A 23,025-nucleotide genomic window follows, 5' to 3' on the forward strand; every position below is an offset into this window, starting at 1 on the left:
TAAAGTGGCAAATTCTTGTTTATACATTTATCACAATAAAATTTAAAAAATGAATCAGAGCTATATTTGAGGGATTTCCTTGAGGTATTGTTGAATTAAAAAGAAAGTGCAGAAACGTGTATAGAATAAGGTCTGAGTTTTATAAACAATGATAAAAAATTCTAATATGTGCATATATATATTTGCATACTGCTTAAATATGTCTGTCAGTAATTACCTGATAATGGAGAAGACATAAAGTTAGATAGGTGAATGTCAATTTAGGTTACCTGTGGTGAAAGGTGAGCGGTGGTGCAAATTAACTTGATGTTTGGAAGAGGGGAAGAGAGAGCCAAGCTCATCCATCGCTAAAAAAAAAATAAAAACCTGGGGGGCTTTTGGAATTCAGCTCTCTTACCCTGCAGCTCCATCACACCCCTACCCCACAATACTTGACTACTGGGACCCCTACTCCCTGGCCATCCCTCCCACCACCCTACATGTGGCCTTCTCTATTTTTCAGTTAGCGTGCATCTACACAGAGGTGCCTCAGAAGAAAGGCCTGGCAATCTACTTCCAAAAAATCAGTCATTAAAAGCCCTATGGAGGCGACATGAGTCAGAATTGACCTATGGTAACTGGTTTGGTTACTGGTTTATACATTTCTCTATGATCGTGAGAATGGGGCAGCTAAGGTGCTGAGAGGGAAGGAGGTCTGGGAGGACCCCAGTATGGACTGATTTCAGTGCATGAAGATGGACCTCAGTGTTCAGAGTACAGCCTACTCTCCCCAGGCATTTTGGCAAATCCATGGGAGTGAGGGGAAGAAGCTACAAGAAATACCAGTTCACTCACTCTCTCAGCTTAAGTGGTCCTCTAGTCTCAGCTCTCAGGACTCGTCTCGGAGATGACTTCTCTAAGTTCCACCCCATCTCAGTTATGCCTCCATTATTCCCTCTTAGCACTTATCATAATTGTCATTATGTCTTTGCTTACATGTGTGTTTAATGCCGATTTCCCCAATAAGCTGTAAGCAGCATGAGAGGAAGGAACTTATGCGTACAGCACCCAGTATGGTATGTAGCAGGGACTTAATAAATAGTTGAATTGAGTAATGAACTCACTTACTTACTCTTTTTCATTGACTCACTCTTTTATTCATTCCTTTATTCATGTATTCCTTTAATTCATCCCAGAAACATGTGCTGTTGGCCAATGATTTTTCCCTTGATCTGCGTCTCCTACTTTCTAGGGTGGCTTTCTGGGGGGAGGTGAGGGGTGCATGATTGCAGAATTCTGGGAGTGCATCCACAACTTGGGAGAGCTGGGTAAGCTGAAAGTTCTCCAGGGAGGGAGGGAAGATTCCAGGAGGCTGGAAGTTCAGAGAGGAAGGCAGGCTGAAGGATTAGGGGGCACAAAGTTGAAAGTGATGGGGCACGGGTTGGGCATTGCCAGACTCTCTGTCTCCCAACCCATGCCCGGGATCTTCCCACGGCCAGGCCAGGCCAGGCCTTGGCTCCTGCTGTTTGCTCTGCCTGGAAGAGTTTCTCCCCGTCTCCACATGTTGAAATCCTACCCTTCCTTGCAGGGCCAGCCCAGATGTCCTCGAAGTCTCCTCTCATTCCTCCAGCTGGAAGGGCCTCTCCCTGCTGCAAACAAACTCCCCGAGCACGAAATCTGGACCTCCCTTGCGCGCTGACCACTTCCTGGCTTGTGCCGTGGTGTGGCCTCTCTCTTCACCCAATGGACAGAGCTTTTGTCCAACTGTTCACAGGGCCCAGCACAGAGTGAATGCTCAAGCCACTCTGGCCTAATGAATGAGTAGCCCTGTGAGTTTGGGGGCAGTGATGCTAACCCCATTTTATGGATGGGGAAATGGAGGCACAGACAAGTGGTGAAACTTGCCCTTGCTCCCACAGCAAAGCAGTAGCAGAGCCTAGACCCAACCCTGTGTTTCTGGCCCGGGAGGCAGGGCTGTCTCCAGGGCAGCTTTGTGGGAGGTGGGGGCAGGGTGGGGTGGGGTGGGAGCTGGGTCCTGAGAACCAGCAGGCCAGAGAGATTTGAAGTTCTGATGGCCAAGTTCAGGGAAAGAACAGCTGGGAAGGAGCCAAGATATTTATTATGCTTGGTCTCCAGCTCCAAACAGAGTGATGGATGGAGCCTCTCCAGTTCCTATAAACAGCTGGGTATGACTCCTCCCCTCCACCCTCCCCTCCACCCTCCCCACCCTGCAGTCACCGCAGCCCCAACTGTTTCCAGTGAGATGGGGAGCAAAGGGGGGTGAGTGACCAAGGAAGGGAGAGGAAAAGACAGAGGCTGGGAAAAGAAAGATAAGAAGCTATGACAGGGTCCTAGTGGGCAACTGGAAGGAAATGGGGGGAGGGGTGTTGAGAGAGGATTCTTTCTTGCTTCACCACTGGCCACTACTGTCCCTAGGCACCCGTGCCCTGCACCCCACCCCACTCTCATACCCCTCTGCCTCTCTGAGAAATCTTATCGCCCAATTCTCTGTCTAATGGCTTGACTTCATCCCCACAAGGCTGTAAATCCTCGACGGCAGGGGCCATTAATTCAGGAAGCCTTTCTGGGCTCCCTTCAGTGTTGGCTCATAGGCCCTGGGACGCAGAGGACTCGGTGTTAGGCTGTCCTTCCAGGAACTCCTGGCCTGGGGTCGGACCAGACAGACAACCCAATACTGTGGCAGAGGGCAGCCCCAGGGCTGTGGGCAGCTATGTGAGGGAAATCAAGGCAGCCTCCCTGGAGGAGGTGATACAGGCATAGATTGTAGAAAGAGGAGTTTGGTAGGTGGGTTGGAGTGGGTGGGAAGGTGAGTGTGACATTTCTGGTAGAGGAGGCAGGAGAGAGCCTGGTGTTTGGGGGTGTCAGGAGACAATTCAGTACGGGAGGCAGTGCAGCCGAATGTTTGTCTCTGGAGTGGGACAAACCTGAGTTCAAGTCTCAGCTCTGGCACTTTATTGTTAGGGGCCTCAGTTTCTCTAAAATGCAGATGATAACAAAAATCCCTTCGACAGGCTGTTAGAGTTAAATACAATAATATATGTCAAGTGCTCAGTGCAGAGCCCACACAGCATTCAACAATTGTCAGCTCTGAGTACAGTGTAGGGGACAGGAAGAACAAGGGGGAGCTGGAGGGTGGCAGGGACCCAGCCTTGCAAGGCCTTGTCAGCCTGGTAAAAGACAGGGGCACAGAAAGCAGACAGCGGACCCCAGATCCCAGGGACCTGGTCAGCACAGGGAGGGCTGAGGGGTGGTGCAGCTGGTGGGTCACAGGCTGCCTGTCCCCCTCTGGCACGGCCTGCCTGCCTGGCTCCTGCTGGGCCCTGTGCCTGGTGGAGCTCCATAACAGCTCACGAATTGAATGAGCCAAGTGTCCTGACACCTCAGGCTCCCTGTGACATGGGGGAGGACCAGGGCCTACCCTCTCCCTGGAACTTGCTGAGAGCTCGTGAAACCGGATGCTCTGATGACCTAGTTGGCAGCTGTGTCCATGTTTGGCTGAAAACAGGAATTTCTGCCTCACTGGGGGTCTTGGCCAGGTGAGCAAACTCCCCTGTTTGCCAGGAAAAGAGTTCAGGGGCCTGGTTGGCTCTCAGCTGGATTCCAGGTCTGCAGACCCCTGGGTTGAGCTCAGCCCGTTTACTGCCTTCCTCTTAGGTCTCCACTGAGCACCGACTGGGTGCCAGGGCTTTGAGCCGTGTACCTTTCTACTACCCTACCCTGCAAAAAGAACGAACTGCGAGCAGAAACTAGAAGGTGAGAGGTCACAGACCAGAAAGCTGGATTGGAGAAATCTCCAGGGGGCACAGCTGCCAGTGTTTGGGCACAAGTGGTCACTGGGCCTGATGGGAAGAAGGAGTCCGGACTGCTGGCGGAGGTACATCACCAAACTGGAACTTGGGGGGAGAGGCAGGTTGGGGAAGAGAAGTGAGCAACTACAAGGGTTGCAGTGGCAGGGTGCCGGGCAGCTGTCAAGGGGGAGTAGGGCCACTAGAGCACAGGCCAGTGGGGCTGAAAAACGGGTGTAGGAGGGTCAGGGCGGGGACAATACCCTGCCCTCTAGAGTCTGCCTCAGAGACCCTCTCCTGCCTCGCAGTGCACACTTCTTTACCCCCACACCCACCCCAGGTGACATGGCTCCTGTCCCCTCCCCACACCCTACAGCCTCACCCTCCAATTCCCATCCAGGAACCAAGAATGCTTTTCTTCTGGCCCCTCCTGGGCTCTTCTTCCAAGTTCAACCTTGATGTGCAGCCTGCCGGCTCACCCTAAGTTCTCCAGACCCTGTGAGACCTGTAGCCCTGTGGTTGGCAAGACCTCTAGCTAACAGAGTTGGAAGCTCAGGAGGGGGCGGGGCTTGAGTCAGAGATGTGGGGGTCATCAGAGCAGCGGGATGGTCACTGTAATGACGGTGACAGCATTCCCAGAGGAAAGTGTGCTGAGTGCAAAGAAAAGAGGGCCTATGATGGGGTCCTGGTGAGCATCATTTAGAGATGGCCCCAGGAAGCTGAGCACATAAAGGAGCCTGAAAAGGAGTAACCCAAGAGGAAGGATAAAACCGCATGTGTGAAGTCGTAGATACCAGGGAGACTGTGTTGAGACGAGAGCTTGAGTAAGGGGTCCCAGCTGCCAAGGGGGTCACGGAGGTGTCATCTGAAAAGTGTGCTGAGTTTGGCCACAAGGACACCCTCAGAGACCTCAGCAAGGACAGTGTGGGGTGCGGGAGGTGGTGAAGGCAGCCTGGAGGGGAGATGGGAAACAACTTTACCAAGAAGTTTGCCTATGAAGAGTAGAAGGACAGGGAAGGCAGTTTAAGGGTCTTTTTACTATTTTTAAGATGGACAAGACTTGCACACAACTGAAGTCTGAGAGGAAGAAGTGAACCGAGAGGGAGAGACTGAAGATAGAGGGGAGAGACAGGGAGAAGTGAAGACCCCAAGGGAGGGGGAACAGCACTACCCCTGAGAGAGGCACAGGGGAAGGGAGAGGAATGGGAAGCTGCAGAAGGAAGGAAGTGGATGCATTTCTGCCTGAGGCCACCATTTTCTCAGTGTTGGGAGTCAGGGGCCAGATTGTCTGTAGAGTGTGAGGGGACAGAGGTTTGTGGCAGGGGACCTGACGGTGGCTGAGGTGCCAAGGTCCAGGGTGGTGATGACCCAGAGCCTCATCCGCCACCTAATAGTCCTCAGTCAGCCTCCCCCATGAAGACTCAGATGGTAAGGAAAGTGGAGAGGGCAAGGCTCAAGTGGATGCAATGGTGCCAATTAACCACAGCAAGGACGAGGCTGGCAGGCCACGGTGTTTCTCCAGAATTATTTTTTAATACATTCACTGGGTTATACAAACAGCTGGTCCCGAGGCCCAGGCTGTGGCCTGGCTCCCGGGAGGTGAGAGCAGCATCGTGTAGTGTTTTCAGAGATGAGGCGTGAAGGGGCTGGCACCTTCTTCTCTAGGCCTGTGCTAGAGTATTCGTGTGAGTGAGAACCTGTGGTCCTGATCCCATCCAGGGCTGGGATTCCCTGGGTATGAGGGACAGGTGGTTATCTGGGTGGATCTTTCTACCCATTTTTTGAGGGAAAAAATATCCCTGTATGATGAGGACAGAGAATTTGGAGCCAGCATTACTACAGCCTTCAGTATGGGTTACATCTGAACATAAAGAAAATGAAAATCCTTACTACTGGACCAAGAAACAACAGCATGATAAATAGCAAAGAAATTGAAGCAGCAGTTGAGAAATCAAACGACGTATTGCATTGGGAAAATCTGCGGCAACAGACCTCTTTAAAGTGTTAAACAGCAAAGATGTCATTTGATGACTTAAGTGTGCCTGACCCAAGCAACGGCCTTTTCAATTGCCTCACATGCAGGCAGGAGCCCTGACGGTGCAAACGGTTAAGCGCTCATCTGCCAAGTTTGGCAGTTTGAACCCACCCTGCAACTCTCTGGAAGAAAGACCTGGTGATCTGCTTCTGTAAAGATTAAACCAAAACCCAAGCCCATTGCCGTCGAGTCGATTCTCACTCACAGCAACCCTAAAGGTTACAGCCAAGCAAACTCTATGGTGCAGTTCTACTCTGCCACATGGGGTCACTATGAGTCAGAATCGACTCCAAGGCACCTAACAACAACATCTGCATGCAAAAGCTGGACAATGAAAAAGGAAGGCCAAAGACATATCTGAATTGTGGTGTTGGCAAAGAATATTGAAGATAGCACGGACTGCCAGAAGAACAAACCAATCTGTCTTGGATGGAGTATAGCTAGAATGTCCCTTAGAAGCAAGGATGGTGAGCTTGTCTCACTTACTTTGGACACACATCATCAGGAGAGATCAATCACTGGACATCGTGCTTGGTGAAGTAGCAGGTCAGTGAAAAAGTGGAAGACCTCAATGAAACGGACTGATACAGTGGCTGCAACAACGGGCATAAACTTAGCAACGATTGTGAAGGTAACACAGGACTGGGCAACATTTCATTTTGTTATATGCAGGGTCACTATGAGTCAGAGCTGACTCCATGGCACCTAACAATAACATCAACAATTACCTCGTGATGTGATAAGTGAGGGAGAAGGAAGCCACTCGGATCCACCAGCCCCCCTCCCACTAATCCACCCACCAACCAATTCTGAATCCACTTTTCACAAGCGCTGCCCCTGACTTGCAGGGCAGCTCTGAGCAAGTCCTATTCTCTTCTTAAGCCTCAATTTCCCTATCTGCGCGTCGAGGAGGTTGAACGCAATGGTCTCAAATTCCAGGCTATGATCAATGGAGGAAGAGGGAACAATATGAGAGCAAGAAGAGAAAAAGGAGAACCCAGACCAGGGTGCAAAGAAGCAAAGGAGGGAAACTGAGGCAGAGAAGGAGGAGAGGGGCTGCAGCTGCCTGTCTTCTCTCTGACTGCCTGGGAGACGGGAGAGGAGCGGGTGGGTATGAGCAGCACAGGATGCTCCCAGGCCCTGCTCGTGTGATGTGGGGCCCACTTCCTGTCCACCCCACAGCCTGCAGCCCCTGTCTATGTGTGCAGTGGGGAAGAACAGCCTCTGGAGTCAGAAGGATGTGGGTTTGAATATCAGCTATGGCATTTCTTAGCTGTGGGTTCCTGCATGGAGACTTTTGGAGCCTTGGTTTTCTCTTTTGTAAAATGGGATAAAATACCAACCTCAGAGGGCAGCCAGGGTGACGTGATGCAGAGCGGGGCCTGGGAAGGGGGTGGAGGGGGTCAGTGTGTGCAACATGAGAGTGCCAGGTAAACAGAGAGCCTGTCCAGAGCCGGAAATAGAATAGTCCAGCACTGGGCTAGAGCCCAGGGTGACAGCTTCTTAACCAACCCTGATGGAGCTGCACAGCCCGTCCAATGGCACTGGATCCAAGATGTACTCATGTGACTCCAGTTCTGTCTTCCGGCCACAAGCTCTTCATTTTCCAGAGAGGCTGAAAGTCATTATCAGAAGATGTGACAAATAGTCTGCTTGGAAATGTCTCAGATAAATGCTCTTGGTCTTGCCCCTCCATGGCCCTGGCATGGCCAGGGCAGGGCTCTCCATGTCAGACCAGCTGGAGCTGCATAACTTTGGAGCTGCTTCTCCCCAGGGCCCCACAGCCCTGGGTTTCCACACCTTATAGCCCTGATCTCACTGTGAGGTCATTGCCCAGCTCTGTGACAACCTCCCCCACCAGATTGGGAGATGCTTGAGGGCAGGGACTGGGTCTCATTCACCCATGTCCTCAGTGCCCAGAGCACAAAAAAGATGCTTGGCAAAGATCTGTTGATCATATGGGCAAATATTATTCTCTGCATTTCCGAGACTGCCCAACTTCTGGCTTCCACAGCTGGACCACGTTTGCGAACTGGGAAGTGGGCCACCTCCGGATGCAGCAGGATGCAGGGAAAGGAGCCCTGGGCTGGGATTTGGAGACGAGGGTTCTTGTCCCTTGCTTGCTGTGTGACCTTGGGTCAGTCCTTCTATGTGCCTCCAGCTCGCCCACTGATCCAGAAGGGCCTCCCGGCTGGGCTGTTCTACAGTCCCCTGGCTTCTCTAGGCTTTGTACTGTTGGTTAAACTTCTGCCGACGGAAGCAGCAACAGGTGGCCAGTGTGGTGAGGAGGACGGCAGAGACCAGTGCGAAGGTGAGGATGATGATGAGGTTGACATTCTTGAGCCCCCCCTTCTCACAGTCCTCAGGACGCACATGGCTCAGGGACACCTCCTCTTGGGAGCCAAAGCGGCAGATCAGGTCCTGGGTTGCGTCCACATCTACGCGGCCCTGGTGCAGCTGGGCTGCCAGCCAGCCATTGCCGCAGCAGCTAAGTGGATTCCCCTGCAGGTAGAGGCGCCGGAGGCTGGTCTCCAGGCCCCCCATGGCACTGCCTGGCAGGAGGCTGAAGCTGTTGTTCCTCAGGTCCAGCACTTCCAGTGACACGGCTTGGGTCCAGGCAGGCAGGCGGCTGAGGCGGTTCTCGGCAAGATTGAGCTGCTTGAGGCAGCTGAAGCAGGGTAGGTCCACCTGCAGGATGGTCAGCCCATTGCCCTGCAGCTCCAGGACCTCCAAGGAGGCCTCCAGTCCTGCCAGGGCCCCCGTGGCCACATCCAGCCCAGGGTTGGCAGAGAGGTGCAGCTCAGTAAGTGGCGTGTGGAGGAAGGCACCTGCCCTGAGCTTCTCTATCTCATTATCCACCAGATTCAGGATGCGGAGGGAGGACATGCCAGAGAAGGCTACACAGCCTGAGGGTGCAGGCTCCCCTGGCCCCCCACAGGGGCTGACCTGGTTTCCCTGCAGGTTGAGTCTCTGCAGGCTGGCCAGGTGGGCAAAGGTGTATGGGGGCAGGTCCCGCAGGGCATTGCCCTGCAGAAGCAGCGTCCGCAGGGCCCCCAGGGCTCTGGTACCCAGCTCCAGTGCCTCTAGTGCATTGTGGCTTAAGTCCAGGAGCACCAGGCAGGGCAGGGAGCCCACACGCCGGGCCTCAAAGGCTCGCAAGCAGTTTCGACTGAGGTTCAGGAAGCGCAAGGAGGTCAGGGGCTCAAGAAAGCCCTCGGGGACCAGCTCAATCTCATTGTAGCTCAAATCTAGGTTCAGGAGTTGGGAAAGGGGGTGTGTGCTGGTGTTCCAGCTGGGGTTCAAAAGGGGCAGAGGTGACCAGCCCTCAGAAGTCGCGTGCACACCCCTGCTGTCCTGGGACGGCCCCACAGGGAGCCTGATGAGGTTGTTGGACACATTCAGGTAGGTGAGTCTGGGGAGTGCAGCCAGGTCAGGGAAATGGAGCAGTTTATTCTCCCGCAGGTCGAGCCAGGTGAGCTGGTACTCGGCCTGAGGTTCTGGGGCTGTCTGGAAGGCCTCGATGCTATTGCAGCTCAGGTCAAGCACCCGCAGCTGCTGGAGGCTAAAGTCAGAGATGCAGGTAAGGGAATTCCTGGAGAGATTGAGGTGGGCCAGGCGGGGCAGGGCCTCAAATGCGCCCTCCTCGATGTCCATCAGTACGTTGCTATGTAGGTCCAGCCGCTCGAGCGCAGGCATGCCCCAGAAGGTATGGCGGGCGAGACGTGTCAGGCTGTTCTCTGCCAGCGAAAGAGTGCGCAGGGCAGGCGCCTCCCCCAGCAGCCGCTCCACCAGGCCACTGTACAGGCTGTTTCCAGACAGGTCCAAGGAGGTCATGTGAGGCAAGAGGCCCAGCCCAGTGCCCACTGCAAGGCGGTTGTGGGCCAGGTTTAGGTGCTGCAGGTGGGGCAGGACCTGAAAGACATCTGGCTGCAGGAAGCTGATCTCATTGGTGCTCAGGTCCAGGTGGCGAAGGGCTGTGTAGTAGCCCAGGGGTGAGGCCAGGATGCTCCGCAGCTGGTTTCCAGACAGATCGAGCACCTCAATGTCCGACGGGAGCATTGAGGGGACCTGGGGCAGACCAAGGCCCTGGCACAAGACTTCCTTGTCCACCTGGGAAGGAAAAAGGTAGGGGAGGGAGTGTAGTTGACTTCAGTGGATGCAGTAGGGGCTGGCACCAGACACACCTCTCCAGGAAGGCTTACTTGGCCCCTTTCCCCACCTCAGATTTGGTTAGGCTTCTCCTCCGGACTCCCAGAATGCTCCACTTCCTTCTACCCCAGCCTAATCACCCCATGTCTGGGGATCCCCCATCTGGCTCCCTGCCCCTGTCTGGCACCCAGCATACTGCTGGGCATAAAGTAGGAATTCAGTGAAGGTTTGATGGGTAGACAGACAGAGAGATGATAGATGCAAGGACAAATTAACAAAAAACCCTGTAGTGATTATTATCCCATTTTACAGGAAACCAAGGTTCAGAGAGAAGCCATGGATCACCCAGAATGACCCAGAGCCAGTGAGCAGCAGGGCCAAGCTGGGAACCAGGCCTCCTGACTCCATATCCTGGGTTCCTTCTAAGGGCCCAGACAGTTAAATGTACCCAGCTGGTGTTAGGCTGGAAACCATTTTGGGAAGTAGGGGAGAAATGTTTCCAAAAGGGAAAAATGCAGTGTTCAGTCATCAGGTTTTATTTAGACCTTCCACCCTCAGGTCGTGTTCAAGCCCTCATTCCATGGGGCAGGGCTCCTGGCTGCGTTCCTCACTGACACTCCCCAGATGTGACCTCCTTTCTGTTGCTGCTACCCACCCCCACTCCCATCGGTGGTCTCGCTTCCCATGGCCCAGTCCAGCATCGGCCCCTGGAGGTAGAAGTAGCAGGATGAGACAGAGGAAAGAATAGCCAGAGCCCCAACCTACATTCCTTGGTGACAAGACTGTGATTTTGCTGTGTGACCTCCATCAAGTCACATTAAACCAGCTGACATTGAGTTAATTCTGACTCATAGCAACCCCATGTGTGTCAGAGTAGAACTGTGCTCCATAGGGTTTTCAATGGCTGATTTTTCAGAAGCAGACTGTCAGGCCTTTCTTCTGAGGCACCTCCGTGTGGACTCAAACCTCCAATCCTTTGGTTAACAGCCAAGTGTGTTAATCATTTGCACCACCCAGGGACTCCTGAGTCACTTTAGCACTTTAGTTTCTTATCCAGAAAATAAATCATCCTTCTCCAGCACCCACTCAGCATTATACATTCTATTTCGCACTTTCAGGCCCATGGTCTCATTGGATCCTCACAACAGGTTGCCCTTTAGATGCGATTCCCCTTTATTTATAGACACTCGGGTTCAGAGAGGGGAAGGGAGGTGCCAAGATTGCCTAGCTGGTGAGGAGCAGAGCTACGATTTGAACCTGGGTCTTTTAATAACCAAAGTCCCCATGCTTGTCCCTCTACTACAAGTGCCTAGTAGGGCCAGAATTCTTTAAGTGCAAATGGAGGTCTTCCTCTTGTCTCTTCTAGGTCCCCAGGAAACTCAGCCTTTCCCAGGAAAGGGTCTGATCCCTGCAGCCACCCAGCTCAGGCCCTCTCCTGTCCCTGGCCTCCCTGCCTCCATTGGGCCCTCCTCCACCAGGGAGCCTTCCCTGATTGCCAGGCAGGTCAGGGCCTCCTCTGAGCTCTCTCAGGCCCTGTGCTTCCTCTGTCATAGCTTTGTTCCCCTGAATTGTGACTGTTTATGTGTGGGCCTGCTAGACAGTGGGCTCAGAGCAAACAAGTACTGGTTTGATTTATGCAATGTCTTGGACATGGTACATTAGATGTGCTCAATAATTTTTTTTTTTTTTAATGAATGGAAGAGTCACAGATGTGAAGGTTTGAGGAAGCAATAAATCAATCTCCTCTCTGAGATGAAAGAAATGGGATGATGCACATATTCAGGCTGGAGTCAGACTGTTAAAGCAAAGAGTCTAGCCCTCCCACTTCCCAGATGGGAACACTGAGGTCTGAAGATGGCAGGGACTTGCCCAAGGGTACAGTGAGTCAGTGGTTGAGCCAGCAGGGCAGGAACACAGCCTCAGTACTCCCTGCCTAGCCCCAGCCCTTGATTCTTCCCAAGAGCCCCAAGGTGAGTAGGGTGAGGACAGGAACTGCCCACCCTCAGGCATCTGTGTGGCTCTTCCTACTCCATGTAGCACAAGGACTGGCCCTACCACCTCCAGGGGACATGGCTTCATAGAAACTTCATGAGACCCAGGGATGTCCCTGCAGTTGGGCCTCATGCAAACTGGAAACCTACCCCGGCTACCTTGCCTATCGTGCCTGACTCCTACCCCCCTCCTCCCTCACAACCTCTCTGTCTTCTGGGGCCAGCAGGCATAGTCTCATCAGTCCTACTCTCAGCTCCCTGGACTATCCTGGCTTAGAGAAGAAACAAAAAAGTGAACAAAATGACAGCTATTATTGTGGAATACCAGCTCCATGTCAGGCTTGGGCTGAGTGCATAGACTCTTTACCTCATTTAATCCTGGGCATTATTTACCCTACCTGAGGAAACTGAGGCTCAGGGGGCAGACTGCCCAAGATCAGAGAGACAGGAGCTCAAACCCACCATTGGTGAGTTCGTTTTCCTATCGGTGCAAGCCGAGTTCTGGCCAGTAGGTTCCTTCCTCTGCACAGCAAATAACACCAGCCACCACTTACTGGTCATTTACTCTGTGTGTGTGTGTGTGTGTGTGTGTGTGTGTGTATGTGTCAGGGGAGAACTGCGCCATGCTCCACAAGTCACCCCACATTCAAACCCACACCCCCAAATTACCTCTGGATACTCAAAGGCTCTTTGAGGCGCTAGCCCCTGAGAGTTGAGCTAGAACGCAAAGCTGGCCAAATCCAGAGCCTATAAGACTTGCTTTCTGTCCAGGTGCTCAGAACCCTGCTTTCGAGGCTGAGGAGGTGCTGCACGGGGTTTCCCAGCTATCTAGTACAGGAAGGAGCTTGAGGCTAAGGCAGATCTCAGAATTCCATTTCCCGTGCCACCACCCTTCCTGAGCTCCAAGGCCCAGAGCTGACTGACTGTGGAGAGGGGTCTTGGGGGCAGTCCTCGGCCTGAGTTCAGAGCTTCCGCCTGACAACCTACCGCCCACTGACTCTGGGATGCCAGGAAGCCACTGCCTGGCTTTTCCTTTTAGGATGGAGGAGGACTTGCCCCCCACTCCAAACACTCCATTTTGCCACCTGCACATAGAAGGGAAAGGGGTAGGGAGGGCAGTGGGGCCACGGACAGCCCGAGTTTTGGTAGACTGGCTCTTTCAAATCCTGGCTCTGACACTTTCCATCTGCATGACCCTGGTGGGTCACGTCTCTTCTCTCAGCCTCAGTTTCCTCAGCTGAAAAGAGGAGTTCTGGGAGGATAAAATGTGAGAAAGCTCCTAGCACAGCGTAGGCACCTTGCAGACCCTCAGCAAGTGAAAATTTCCTTGTACTATTCCGAAAATCACGGTAACTTCCATGTGTATTGATCTTCCATTTGTCCAGAATACAAAGCACACCCCGCTTCTCCACTGCCTGGCTGGGTAGCCAAGGTCCTTTGCCTCTCTGAGCCTCAGACTCCTCACGGTAGAATGTGGGGTTGCATCTAGAGATGTCTGAGGCCCTCTCTGCCTGTTATTCTGGATTCTGGGAATCTCAGAGGAACTCTGAGGAGCAAGAAGTGTGGTGGCAATGGCAGGACATTACAAAGCCCAGGGATGGGCTACTGGCAGATGGCTGCCAGCACTTCCAGCCTCTGGAAGCAGCTGCGCATGCTGGCACATGGGCTTTGAGTCACAGGTCCCCACGGGGCTGCTGAGGGCCTGTACGTTTCCCCAGCCTGGGCTCCAGCCTCACCTCAGTGGCTGCCCGACCTCACAGGTAGACTGATGCAGCCCCTTGTTCCTGTACCCTGCAGTGTCACTGGCTCTGGGGGCTTATCTCCCTAGCTTAGGGCAGGAGAAAGGAACAAAATTGAATCAAACCTGATCCTTGCCTCAAGAAGTTTTCAGTCTGCCAGATGGGGCAGACTTCGATGTGTTCACCAACCACCCCATGTGCTCAGTATGCTCAGAACTGAGATGGAGGGTATTATGGCTTGAATTGTATCCCCCCAAATTATCTGTCAACTTGGCTAGGCCATGATTCCCATTATTGTGTGACTGTCTACCATTTTGTCATCTGATCTGATTTTCCTATGTGTTGTAAATCCTATCTCTATGATGTTAATGAGGTGGGATTAGTGGCAGTTATGTTGATGAGACAGGACTCAATCTACAAGATTAGACTGTGTCTCTTCAGCCAATCTCTTTTGAGATATAAAAGAAAAAAGCAAGCAGAGGGACATGGAGACCTCCTATCACCAAGAAAGTATAGTAAGGAGCAGAGCGCGTCCTTTGGACCTGAAGTCCCTGCACAGAGAAGCTCCTAGTCTAGGGGAAGATTGATGACAAGGACCTTCCTCCAGAGCCGACAAAGAGAGAAAGCTTCCCCTGGGGTTGGCGCCCTGAATTTGGACTTCTAGCCTACTAGACTGTGAGAGAATAAACTTCTGTTTGTTAAAGCCATCCACTTGTGGTATTTCTGTTATAGCAGCACTAGATGATTAAGACAGAGGACAAACCAGAGAGCTGCGTGACCCCAGAAGAGAGAGCAACCAGAACCAGGTCAGCCTGGGAGGGGTCAGGGAAGGCTTCCTGGAGGAGGCAGCATTTGACCTGGGCAGGAATAAATGAGAGGCTGAGAGGCAACAGGTAGAATCAAGTCAAGGAGCCCAGTTGGGGAAAGGGTTTGTCCCCAGGAGGGACACAGTACAGAGGAGGCTCTCTCAGCTGTCCCATCCCAAATTCCCCACACATATGCACATTCTGCATTGTCCAGCTGGGCCCAGTGCCCTTTGAGAGTAGGTTGGGTAAATAAAGTCCAATATTGGCCCCACTGTTTCTAGAGGAATGACCTTGTTCAAGTCACCTAACGTCTCCAAGCCTTAGTTTCTTCCTTTGTAAAATGGGAATATTGGTACTTACCTGGCAGGGTTATTGAGTAAATATTTAAACCTTCTATTAGGTGCTCATTAAATTCAAGGTACTTTCCCTTTCTTCTTTTGACTCCTCTAACTTTTGGTGGCTAAGGCTGAAGCAAGGATTCTGGGGCTGTAGGACATCTAGGGCAGGCAGGAGAGAGGTCTGAGCGTGCTTGGGCAGGGCTTCTTACCATCCTACAGGGCATCTTCTCACGGTGTTGGGAGATAGCCAGGCTCAGGGTCATCATGGCCAGGAGCAGCAGGATCTGGCAGCTCATGGCTCTGCACAGGGTAGAGAGGGAAGGGCAACACCATAAGACTAGTGGCTCCCTCCCACTGCCAGCCCCGACTGCTCCCACCCAGATTGTGCCTGCCTTTGGGGAACCCCAGGCCATACCATTCCAAGCAGATGGAACACAGGTGCCTGTGGTTAGGACAAGAAGGGGGTGGGAAATGGAGTTACAGCCAATCATAAAGGGCCCAGAACACCAGGCCAAGGAACTGGGACATTACCCTGGGGCAGCAAGAGTTTTAAGCAGTGAGTGACCTGGTTAGATTTGGGTGTTTACGAGAACTCCTCTGGTGGGAGACAGCCTGGAGGGGGTGAGCAGGAGGCAGAGAGACCCTGAGGGCTTCCCTGGGCCAAGCTGAGGGCTGGGGATGGGATGGGGTGGGGAGCTGGGCCTCTGACTCCATTTCCACCCAGGCCGCAAGTAGGTCCCCCATCCTAGCTCCTGGGGCCTCAAACAGAATTCCTCACTCTCCCCCAGGGGACTTTTATTTTGCTCCTTTTCTTTTGATTCTCTGACTGTCTCGGGCCCTTGCTATTGTTTGAGGGCTAGGCTGGGGGCCTTGACAGGAAGCCCCGCCAGGAGACCTGCCCAAGCCCCAGCACTGCTGCTGTGGATTTCCCCAGCAACTGGCTGCCAGGCCCTGCACTTTCACTGAAGCAGGAAGGCACAAGCCTGCTGGGCCTGCCAGGGGTAGTGGGTGGAGGGAGGAAGGGAGGAGGGAATCACACAGGCTCTCAGCAGGGTCAAATCCCAGTGCTGCTGGGTGCTACTCAGTCCCTTGCCTGAAGACCTGGGCCAAGTGCTAGGGATGCACAGATCAATCCATTCACTTCATTTGTTCATTCATTCATCCATCCAGACCTCTACTGACTGCCTCCTCATGCCTGGCTCTGTGCTGGGAACAGGGGACAACAGGAAATTCACAGAAGTGACTATAATATGCACAGAGAGTGTTAACAAGGAGTGACACATCAAGCCCTCCAAGAGCACTGGACTCAGAGTCCCCCATACCTGACTACCTCTTCTGCCTCCTCTACTGACCTGTTCTGTGACCAAGTGACGTCACTTCTGTGAGCCTCAGTTTTCCCGTCTGAGGTTAAAGTCAATCTCACCAAGTTTTGTTGAGGCTCAAATGAGATATATTCTAGGAAAGCACCCCATACTCAAACAGCCTATATTAGGCACCAGGCACTCTTCTTGACACTTTACACTTAATCCTCACAATAACTCAACAACTTGGTTGTGTTACTTTCATTCCCATTTTACAGATGGGGAAACCAAGGCTCAGAGAGATCAAGTAACATACCCAAGGTCACACAGCTAGCAAGTAGCAGACCCAGGCAGTCTGGCTCCTGGGTCTCTGGTCTAAACCTCTACAGGATACGGTGTCCCACAGCAGGTGCTCGATAAATGAGTGTTGAATTGTGATTCTGTAGAGCCAAGCAAGATCTCCTTTTTTCTGAGAGAATGTGAAGGATGCTTTTGAAGAAGCATTTACAGTGCCTCTGGGGGCTGTGTCTTTGACTGTCAGACAAATTCCTTGAGGATGAATTTTAAATGAAGATGGCTGTTCCGAGGCTCTTTCTTGCTCAAACACCAAGGGCCACTGTGGTGTCCTTTAAACCTTATTCCCTGAGCTCCCCTCAGGCCCTCACTGCAGCTCTATGCTCACATGCTTTACAGGTTGGGCTTTCTCATGAGATTTTTGTTCTGCTGTTTAAAAAGCTGAACAACACAATCTGTTTGAAAGCTAGTAGCCTCAGAATTCAGTGAAAATCCCTCTGCAGGGTCTGTGAGGTCCTTGGAAGCATGCCCTGCCCGGCCAGCGGCCCTCTCCAGCCTTGTTTCTCATGGCCCTCTCTCCCACTCTGGATTCTGGATGCCTTGTACTTCCTTCAGTTTTCTGAGTACCTTTCCACTGCCCCAAACCTTCACTTTCTCTCCTCTCCTCACCCTTCGGGTCTCAGCTTCCTCTAAGAAGCCTTCCCTGGTTCTCCAAGTCTGGGCTACATATGGCACCTCCTCCAGGCTCCGGCAGCCCCTGAGCGTCCAGTGAGCACAGCACCCTCCCCCTATGGGAATTGCCTCTAGGACAGGGGTGCTCACTCTCCTCTGGGACCCATCTCACAACACAGGGCAGGCAGGGATAGGAGTCTTGGTGATATGGCGACACTGGCAAGAGCGGTTATTCTCCTTGACTCTCCCTTCACCTCCCTACCACATCGCATCTCCCCATCAGCAGAAATCTGTCTGCTCTCCTTGTAAAACAGCCCCCAGAATCTGCCTGCTCCCTCCTCCATCACTGCTGCAGGCTGAGGCAATACCACAATCCTGGGCCTCCATCACGGCACCAGCCTCCTCAGTTTGTTCCCCTGCTTCCACCCTGACCCTTACAATCTGTTCTATACATAGCAGCCAGTGATATTTTAAAATCATAAAATCATATATCAGATCACAAATCTTTAACTGCCTATAAACATCCATGGCTTCCCATCTCTCTTAAAATAACACTCAGTCTGTGGTCAATCTCCTCTCTGACTCCATTGACCATTTTTCCTGCCCTCACCAAAGCCCAGCCTTCTTGCTGTTCCTCAAATGCAGCGAGTTTATCCCAGCCTCAGGGCCTTTGCCTTTGCTGAAACCTCTGTCTGGAATGTTCTTCCCCAGATCGTCACATATTTGATTGTCTTCTTAGCCTTTATCATTACCTGATAATTTATTTCTTAAGCGATGAGAACAGGGACCTATTACACAGGTACTCACTCAAGATATATTGAATGAGTGGTAAAGTGAGGGTAGACACTTGACTGCAGTGGCCTGAGTGATGAGTGGGAGGTAACAACAAAGATGGACCAAAGGGTTTAGTTCTGAGCCCGGAGGCAGAAGTCGCCCAAAGGGGCCCTTATTTCCTCTCCTGTGCCTGCCAAACCCCACCCCATGCCACCCCAAAGTGAGCATCTGTGAGTCCTGAAGGGGCTGCCCTACAGCACACGGGAACACTGCTCTGGCATCTATTAGAAAGGGGCCCCTCAGCAGTGCCTAAGACACCTTTAACCCATTATCGTCAAGTCGATTCCAACTCATAGCAACCCTGTAGGACAGAGTAGAACTGCCCCATAGGGTTTCCAAGGAGCAGCTGGTGGATTCCAACTGCTGAACTTATGATCAGCTGACTAGCACTTAGCTAGCCACTGCATCACCAGGGTTCCATAAGGGCCACTCTCTCTCAATGTTTCCACTACACCAGCCCAAGATCTTTCTCCAAACCACCCCCTGCCAAGGATCCCCTCACCAGAACACACACACATACAGACATTCTCACAATGCAGGGCTCTGGGGTGCTTCCTCTCCCTCCTCTCAGCCCTGATGGAACTTACTGGCAGAGCGGGGTTTCTGGGAGAGCTGATGTGGACGGTCACACCAAGCGTGAATCACTAAGGGCAAGTCCCATTCTGGAGATATGCGCATCCCACGGGGGAATTAGACCTTAACCCAAAGGAATGTGGCTGTGATGGTGGAATTTCAGGCAGCTTGGAGTGGGGGCGGGGGTCCCTCACATCTTACCACCCATGAAGAAGGCTGGCTTCAGAGGCCTGGCAAAAGTGGGAAATCCCTCCTTCTTCCTGAGAGATGGCAGGCTGTCTGGGGCTGCGGGATGGGAAGCCCCAGGCCTGGGCCTGGGTCAGAGGGTGGTAAGAGACCTGGAATCAAATCCTGATCTGCCCTTCACTAGCTGTGTGTTCCTGGGCAAGTCTCAACCTTTTGGCCATAGTTTGCCCATCTGTCAAACAACAGCGAACTCGCCCCTTTGCCTGAAAGATCCCATGGAACAGGAGCCTTGGAGACCTGTCGGGGCTGAGGGAGAGTCAACTCCGATGGGAGTGGCAGGGAAGTGTTGGCGATGTTTCCCAGGGTGGCCCCAGTCCAGCTCCTTGTACGCTAGAGGGGCGTCGGGCGTCGCTTCCCCGAGGGGGTCGGCCAGCTTCGCCAGCTGGGCGGCTCCTACCTGGCTCAGCGCAGCCGCCGCTCCTCTCCCCGGCGGCCCCGGAACATTTTGTGCAAATCTGTCCCACGGTCCCACCCCGCGCCAGACCCCGAGGTCAAGGCCCGAGGAGGCGCACTGCCGCTCGGCTGCCCCAGGGAACGGGACCCGCGAGGGGGCAGCCGCGGCTTCAATTTAAATGCCTCTCCCGCCGACCCGCCCCACCACGCCCCCCTCGGTGAGGCCGCGGGGTCCTAGCGCCCGTCGGCGCGCCCCCGCGTGATTCCGTTTATCCGGAACTGGCGGGTGGACTGAAGCATCTTCTTTACGCGGGAACCCGGGCTGGGAAGGGGCGGGGGAGGCGGGATGAAAGGGCCAGGGAGAGAGAGAAGGGTTGGAAAGGAAGCGCTGTAGGAGCGAGCCCGGCCCCGGGCCGCTGCACGTGCAGTTCGCGGCCCCGCGGGGTCTGGAGGGGCGGGTGGCGCTAGGAGCCGCCGGTCCACAGAGGAAATCCGGCCTGGCCCCGACTTCCCCCCTGCCGGCGCCACGGTACTTAAGGGGGGGTCAACAGGAGAGGTGGTGGTGTGCCTGAGTGCGGAAGGAAATGACCCTTCACTGGCCCTGGGGCGACCATGGAGGGGGTTCCCCCGCACCGCACCGCGGCCGTGCCCTCCGGTGAGTCCAGGCAGGTCACTGCTCCTCTCTGTACTGTCTGTGGTGTCCACATGCGCCCTCCTCCGTCATCTCCTGAACCCCTAAACGACCCTGCAAAACGGTACCATCGAAGTCCTCAGTTTTCAGGTGGAGAAACTGAGGCTAAGGGTGGCGGCAGTGAATATAAATAAAAACCAAAAGTCTCTGGGACTTTTAAGGTCTCCATTTATAGCTGATGAAACTGAGGTTCAGAAAGGTTAAATGACATATTCAGTCACACCGCCTATAAGAGGCATGGCTTTAAACCCAGTGTGTCCACAGAACTGAGTCCAGGCCAGTTTGTGTGCCTTTTCCAAGCACCGTCTGGCCTGGGTGTTTTTTGTTTTTAAGTGCTGTGGAAATTGGGGCGGGGGGGGCGTTCTTCAGGGGTTACCTCTTTCTTCAGGGGTTGAAGCAGATCTTCCCCCAAACCATCCCCTCTTCTAAATTCCTTGGCCTTACCAAAATACAGATACTGCTGGGTGTGGGCCCAAGGATGGGGGTGCTTGGGGAGAGAATCACCACTGTCCTCCAGGCCCTGGTTCTCAGGGTAGAAAGTTCATCTTGCACAATCTTTTTCTTCTCTTATGGTCACCAGCCCTGAGAGTGGGTGTCCCCATTTTCCAGGTGGGAAAGTGACCATTAGCCTTGTGGCAAATCAGAGTAAAGCTAGAATTAAAAGCCGGGTTCCCTGAAGTCTAGATAACCCATTGCCATGGAGTCGATTTCAACTCATAGTGACCCTATAGGACAGAATAGAACTGCCCCATAGGGTTTCTAAGGCTGTTAGCTTTAAGGAAGCAGACTGCTACACTACATCTCTCTCCCACGGAGCCAACCTTTCAGTTAGCAGCTGAGCACTTACTTAACCACTCAGCCAATAGGGCTCCTTGAAGTCTAGATGGCTGCTGACTTTCGTTTCTGCCATCTGGGACAGCCCAGCGAGGACACGAGGTGACAGCAGGTGGTCCAGGGGCCTGACCTAGCCTCAGAGCACGAAATCAGGGAAGGCTTCTCTAAGGAGAGGGCTGAAGCTGTGATGAGGGGATGGGTAGGATGTTACAGAAGAGGGACCAGGGCAAGGCCTGGGAAGGGCATCCGAACCTGCGGCTTCGCTCCCAGCCACAGGAAGTCGAAGCTCTCTGTTCATAAGGGTCATCCCAGCTGGCCCAAACCAACCCCCTCTCTGGGCCCTAGTGTTCTGTCTGGTCAAATGGAACCTCAGTTTCCCTGTCCTTAAAGTGGAGAGGATAGTTGCTACTTCTCAGACTGGTGCCAGAACTAAGTGTAATGGAGTGGGCCTGAGGCCTGCACCCATGTCCTTATCCAAGGGAACAAATGTCCAGGAAAGTGCTTTGCAGCAACCCTTCAGCTTAGGCAGAACATGACTGAGTCGGATTCAGGCAGTTCCCGGGCTCGCCTGCCCCACCCCGCTCCAGGCCCAGGCCGGCTGAGTGCCACCTCACCCTTTCCTTCCTGGAGCTGCCGCCAAGCAGAAATCGCTGGCCCAAAGCTTCGCTGAGGCTGGAGCAGGGCAGGGCTGGAGCTATGTCAGGCTGGAGGTGACCGGCCCACCTCCCACACTCCCCCCACCAAAGGCTGCGGTTGTGGTTAGTTAGATCATGGGGTTTCACCTCACTCATTGCCCAGATGGGGCTCCCCAGGAGTTTGAAACAGATGGGCAACCGAGCATACCCACCCACTGCAGATGTCTTTTGGGGCTAGGGGCCCTAAAAGCCGGGAACCCCACATGCTCGGCACCCATTCTTTTATCACTTCACTTCTTTAGTAATCCTGTTGCTCTGTGACTTTTGACAGGTTGCTTGACCTTTCTGACCTCAGTTTTCTCATCTGCAAAGTGAAAATGATAATAGCACCTAATGTCCCGGCTTGGTGTAAAGATCAATGCAACCACAACATGTTTAAAGTACCTGGTCAGAAGCCCAGCCCATGGTACTTGCTCAATAACCATGACCCCCTTCCTGGGGGCCCCTGGGTAGCTGGTGAATAAAATGTCCAGTGCCTGCCTTTGGGGAGTTCCCAGACCAGATGGGAGGCCAATGAGACCACAGGGAATGACTAGTGTCCAGAAACTTTGAAGGCCAAGTCCTGGAGACTGAGAGCAAGTCTACGACTCTGAAGGAGGATGGGGTAGGTGGGAATGAGCAGGGTTGGATTTACTTGCTAACCCATGTGGAAGGTGGCACTCTTTTTAAAGGCCAGCAAGGCCAAGTTTCCACCTAGTGTTGCTCACCCCCTGCTTGCACACCTACAGGAATGGGGAGTTCTTCTGGATAGCCTATCCATGGACAGCTCAGACTTCACAGTGTTGGTATCTTTGTCGAAAAGCTTTCTCTCTGCCAGTGAGGATATGAGGCGCAGCTCTTCCTATATCCTCAGTACTACCATTCAGAGATGTGAAAACCCTCTCAGGCACCTAGTAACTGGCCCAAGTCAGGTCTCAAGTCTCCCTGGCAATGTTTCAGCTCAGGTCAGCATCAAGCCAAGGGTCCCACATAGGAGCAAGCGGCCCAGAAAGGCAATGATGGACATGTCCTGTGTGACCTTGGACAAGTCACTAAACATCTCTGAGCCTTGCTATCTTCATCTAGCTGTAGATCTGAAGGTCAGAAGGACCATGGTGCCCTGGATCCGCAATTTAGTTTCTATTGCTCTTTGCAGAACACCCACGATGGGCCAACCCTTCATCTCATGTGGCAAATCGGGTCAAGACCACCATAGACAACCTTCTCGTTAGATGTCTTTAGTCTCAGTTGCTACAAGGAAATTGAGGCTCAAAGAAGTTAAGTAACTGGCCCATGTCACGGAGCTTTGGAGCTAGGAATTGAACCCAAGTCTCCTGCCTCCCAGGCCAGATCTTGGTGCAAGGGTGTGGCTGTTTTCACCCCCAACACTTGCTCAGTACCCATGTGGGCCCCTGGGAGTCAGGGAGTTCCCTCATCGGCCCCTACTGGGGCCTGCCTTCTGGGGCAGAACCCTGGGTTCCCCCATTTCTTCCCCTGGCCACCCTCCCCTAACCCCGTAGGGCAGCTGGGCTCACACAATACCAGCTATAGGCCATCTCCTGGATGGATAACAGGAGAGGGGGAGAAATGTTGCTGGGGTCAGCTGTAGGCATTTTCTGAGCTGAAAGCCATTAGATGCTTGGGGAAACAAATGTTTATAGGCACTTTGT

General features: G+C 53.2%; 1 protein-coding gene across 1 annotated transcript; it reads right to left on the bottom strand.

Annotated features, from left to right (window-relative positions):
• Positions 1 to 8,040: 8,040 nt before the first annotated feature.
• LRRC32 (leucine rich repeat containing 32) lies at positions 8,041 to 15,139 on the bottom strand. Its single transcript, XM_004381986.1, has 2 exons — positions 15,053 to 15,139; positions 8,041 to 9,930 (listed from the first exon to the last, which is right to left on the bottom strand). Exons 1-2 carry the CDS (start codon positions 15,137 to 15,139, stop codon positions 8,041 to 8,043), a joined length of 1,977 nt encoding a protein of 658 aa, XP_004382043.1.
• Between the last annotated feature and the right edge of the window lie 7,886 nt (positions 15,140 to 23,025).

Source organism: Trichechus manatus, unplaced genomic scaffold (assembly GCF_000243295.1).
Source record: "Trichechus manatus latirostris isolate Lorelei unplaced genomic scaffold, TriManLat1.0 scaffold00088, whole genome shotgun sequence".
In the NCBI taxonomy this organism is placed as follows: Eukaryota; Metazoa; Chordata; class Mammalia; order Sirenia; family Trichechidae; genus Trichechus; species Trichechus manatus.